Here is a 4,568-nt window from a genome sequence, read left to right as displayed (position 1 = left end):
TTTCTCCACGTCGTACGTGAGAGAACCCCAACTCGTCACTAGTAATAAATTACTACGTAATTAACTAGGTAAACTAAATTACATTATTGAACTAAGTGAAAACAATAAGCCAAGTGACCTCACGTTGTATCGACTATTGACCAAACTACAAGCATTAAACACGTATATGCTCATCATTTCGTTTTCTCATTTTCAATTCCAGTTTCCTTACAAACCCTCCCCCACCGCACTTCCGTCGTCCTCCGCCGCCGGCCACCAGACTCCGCCTCTTAATTCCCCCATCTCCGCCCCCAATTTCATCCACTCGTCATCGACCACCTTTCCCCCTCATCAATTCCACAAAAAACCCCCAAATTCCCCATCAATTCTGCATGCTAGGGTTTTAAAAAAAATGCTAACCAATAATTTCGATCACGGGATCTCATCAGGCTCTAAATCGATAAACGAGTCGGTTAACGGCTCTCATGATTTCACAATTAGAGGCTATTCGTTAGCTAAAGGTATGGGAGCTGGTAAATATATATCAAGTGATACGTTTAGCGTTGGTGGATACGATTGGGCAATTTATTTTTATCCCGATGGTAAGAATTTAGAAGATAATTCTATGTACGTTTCTGTGTTTATAGCGTTGGCTAGTGATGGTACGGATGTTAGGGCGTTGTTTGAGCTGACTTTATTGGATCAGAGTGGAAAAGGGAAACATAAAGTTCATAGTCATTTCGATCGTGCGTTGGAGAGCGGGCCGTATACGTTAAAATACCGAGGAAGCATGTGGTATGTGTGAATTTTATAGCATTTGTACAACTTAGTATTGTTAGTTGTAGTATGATGAATGATGAGTCATTGTTAGTCACATAAATTATACCATCGTTATTAAGGGAAATGATGCATCTTGCTATCGGCATGGATGTTGTGTTGATGTTCATGATTCTATATGTACATCATGTATTCATGATACTATATGTACATCTTGAAAGACCTTCTGTAGTACATAAGATACATGTAACTAGCCGCACCCATCATATTTTCTTGTTCTTATTTAATGATATAAAGTTTTAGCTAAATCTTAGTGAAATCCAACAAGTAGTTAGGTAATGAAATGATAAGAATGCTTAAAGATTTATCAGTTTGCATGTTTAAGATAGTTTAGAAGTGCATTTTGTTAAAAGTATAGTTGGGAAGTAGCTAAATGAGGAATGTAATTTTGTCAATCAGTCGAGAATGTTGTCGGTGTGAACAGAATGTTTTTAGTTACTCGCCTCATAGTATGTATGGTTATGTTGCAATTGTTAATCTTCTAAGAGGTATATTAAAAATAATATGTGATTGTTACATTCTTGATTTGTTTCAGGGGTTACAAACGTTTTTTTAGAAGGGTAAGTTTGGAAACATCAGACTATTTGAAGGACGACTGCCTTTCCATGCATTGCACCGTTGGAGTTGTCAGAAATCGTGTTGAGGGACCCAAACATATTACCATTTCTATACCTCCATCAGATATGGGTCAAAATCTCAAGTATTTGTTAGAAACTGAAACCGGATGCGATATAGTTTTCCGTGTTGGGGGCGAGACTTTCAAGGCTCACAAATTGATACTTGCTGCTCGCTCTCCTGTATTTAGAGCACAATTTTTTGGACTTGTTGGAAATCCTAATATGGACGAAATAGAATTGATGGATATAGAACCCTCTGTTTTCAAGGTAATAGACATTCAGGTGTTGTTTGTTTTTATGTGTGCAGATCTTTATTATGTCTTATGTTTGCGCGCCCGCAGACTTTTTGTTGCAGACAGTTTGGTGTTGTTTGTTTTCCTGTCTGCAGACCTTATTATGTCTTATGAGACAGTTTGGTGTTGTTTGTTTTCCTGTCTGCAGACCTTATTATGTCTTATGTCTGCGCGCTCGCAGACTGCAGACAGTTTGTTTTTCAGAAGATATAAGGTAAAATTATGTCTTATTATGTCTGCAGCATCGCAGACTTAGAAATGTGCTTCTAAGTGCTGCAGACAGAATTAAGTTATGTTGCACACCTAAAAACAAACCGTCTTCGTTATTCAGCATCCAGACCTTCAGACCACATCTTCTTTACAGACATGGTCTGCAGATCTTCAGACAAAAACATCTTAAATAATGTCTTATATGCAGGCTCGCAGACTTAGATTAATGCTTCTAAGTGTTGCAGACAGGATAAGTTATACGCAGACATAAAAACAAACAGTCTTCACTATTCAGCACACGGACCTTTAGACCACATCTTCTTTACAGACATGATCCGCAGATCTTAAGACAAAAACATCTTAAAAAAACAAACAGCACCTCAGTTTATATACTCACTATTCTTTGCTGCATTTGTGGTATCACTGTACTATGGCTCAGTTTATATACATGCGTATGTTTTGCAGGGTATGCTTATGTTTATCTACTCAGATAACCTTCCCGATTCACAAGAGGTAACGGGGTCAATGTCAATGAACACATCGATTAACATAATTCAACATATGTTGGCTGCTGCTGATCGGTTTGGTCTAGATCGACTGAAACAGTTGTGTGAAGCCAAATTGTGTGAAGAAGTTACTGTTGATACAGTGGCTACAACTCTTTCTCTTGCTGATCAACACCGTTGTTCTCAACTTAAGGCTATATGTCTGAAATTTGCTGCGGCAAACTTGGGAGGTGCGTGTTGTCCATAGAATCTGAGCGGTGCATTGTTCAGGTTATGTCGATTTCAATATGTTGACTGTTTATTATGCAGAAATTTGTTAATGTTCAAGATATAGCCCAGTGGTTGAGGCCCTGATACCCTTGCAAGAGGTCTCAGGTTCGAATCTTGCGGTTGGAAACAACTGGGAAAAGTAATCCTGTTGGGCTGCAAACATTAGAGTATGGGTTTTGAACGCCCTTCCGGGTAACCCGAACAGGGAAAACCTTATAACGAAAAGTTTATTAATGTGCATGCATGTCTAGCACAATTGAACAATAAAACAATTTCAGTGTTGGTGATCTTGAGATGATATGAAAAAAATCTCACATAAGAAATGTACAAGGAGTTTGCCTTTATACATATGTGATTTAATATGTGTAGGGTTGGGATCTATAGTAAGCTTATCTAGTTATCTTAATTTGTTTCAGTATCTAGAAAAAATTATCTAAGTTTTAGTTATCTTAGCTGCAAACAAGCTACCAAGGAATTGACGATTTCAGGATACCAATATCAGTTGTAGTATAAAATTATGTATGAAAATACTCTCTCCATTGCATTTTAATGAAGGACTCGAAACCAAGTTCTATTCTTTCTTGGTATTGAAAAAATGTACATAGAATGGCTGTTTTTTTTTCTTTTTCTTTCATCTATTTGGATATATCAGCGAAAACAAGTTTCGATCTTTAGGTCATTGAATCTAGTTCATGTTTCTTATATGTTTACTATCTGTGTGCATCTGGGTCCATTGGCCTTTGCTTGGACTAAAATATACATAACACATTTTTATCATGTGAGATTATATATAGAAAGTTGTGAGCACCTACATGATCTATATTATTATTTACCCAACAGCAGTTTTGTTGCTTTTACAGCATGTTTGCACAGATATCTAATTTATTTTTCTGATATGTTTTGTAGTGGTTATGCAAACAGAAGGGTTCAAATATGTAGAGGAGACATGGCCTATGTTACTTTCAGAGCTTCTAGAAACGATTGCATCATCGGTAGCCGTGGATGAAAGATCAGGTGAAGGGTTGAGTAGAAAAAGAAGCGGCAGCAGTATTATTGGGTTAGATTTTGGATCGGCAGCAGCAGAATCTGCAGACCCTAATGCCAGGCGCATGCGTAGACGACTGTAATCTATATTCCTTTTTCCAGTTATAGTCTACTTCTTATTTGGGTTTTTCTTTCCATTGGACAATGAATTATAAGCTCACTATTAGTAATTCATGACTGATAAGCTTTGCATAACATGTTTATAGTTGGCCCATATTTTTTTCTTCTTGCTTTATCGTTTATGAACCTTGGATTTTGGCCTTTGATATATCGAGAATGTACTAATTATCTTTAATGAATGTGTTATCATATAATGGATGTGGTATCATCCAAAATATGCATTCAAATTTCATATAATAATGAGTCGTTTGCATCTAATTATGCATCAACGATTACTTAAATTTGATGTAAATGTAATGTTGCTTTTGTTTAAACTCACAACCACCACCATCGCCATTATTTCTCAGGAATATATCAATATTTTCTCGTTTATTTGTATATGTCAATCTTAACATAAATTAGTCTCTTTACTACTTTAAGTAACTGTAAAACAATTAGTACATAAAAAAACGAGAAGTACCCATTCCCATTGTTATTATGCAAACCCAAACAATTTTCCATTAGGCCAGTATTGTAGACTTGCAAGTCAAACAGGTAACATTGACTTGCAAAAGTTAAATCGGTGGATTCAACAGTTGTTATCTAGCTTATTAACCCCAATGCTTATATGCTTATAAAGAAGTTAACTAGACTAAAATAAAAAGAAATAAAAGCCGAGCCAAAGGAGTTATATCATACATGATTAACGAAAA

The 4,568-nt window shown here is 36.3% G+C and overlaps 1 protein-coding gene across 3 annotated transcripts; it reads left to right on the top strand.

Annotated features, from left to right (window-relative positions):
- Positions 1-228: 228 nt before the first annotated feature.
- LOC139839537 (BTB/POZ and MATH domain-containing protein 3-like) lies at positions 229-3,955 on the top strand. 3 transcript variants are annotated; one of them, XM_071829618.1, is made up of 5 exons: positions 229-500; positions 627-774; positions 1,352-1,700; positions 2,402-2,672; positions 3,619-3,955. In XM_071829618.1, the coding sequence occupies exons 1-5, from the start codon at positions 392-394 to the stop codon at positions 3,837-3,839; spliced, it is 1,098 nt and encodes a 365-aa protein (XP_071685719.1). In that variant the 5' UTR covers positions 229-391; the 3' UTR covers positions 3,840-3,955. The 3 variants fall into 3 exon arrangements, with proteins under 3 accessions (XP_071685719.1, XP_071685718.1, XP_071685720.1); XM_071829617.1 differs by having other exon boundaries at positions 229-774; XM_071829619.1 differs by having other exon boundaries at positions 229-774; positions 2,402-2,712; positions 3,619-3,755.
- Positions 3,956-4,568: the final 613 nt, after the last annotated feature.

The sequence above is a fragment of the Rutidosis leptorrhynchoides genome, chromosome 4 (assembly GCF_046630445.1).
Source record: "Rutidosis leptorrhynchoides isolate AG116_Rl617_1_P2 chromosome 4, CSIRO_AGI_Rlap_v1, whole genome shotgun sequence".
Taxonomy (NCBI): Eukaryota; Viridiplantae; Streptophyta; class Magnoliopsida; order Asterales; family Asteraceae; genus Rutidosis; species Rutidosis leptorrhynchoides.
This window is presented reverse-complemented; position numbering and strand designations above follow the sequence as displayed.

Bases quoted from the DNA above. Each gene is read 5' to 3' on its own strand.
- LOC139839537 (XM_071829617.1), top strand. From the start codon at position 392: ATGCTAACCAATAATTTCGATCACGGGATCTCATCAGGCTCTAAATCG. The intron at 1,701-2,401 runs GTAATAGACATT...TATGTTTTGCAG, and splicing joins TAGAACCCTCTGTTTTCAAG to GGTATGCTTATGTTTATCTA. The intron at 2,673-3,618 runs GTGCGTGTTGTC...TATGTTTTGTAG, and splicing joins TGCTGCGGCAAACTTGGGAG to TGGTTATGCAAACAGAAGGG.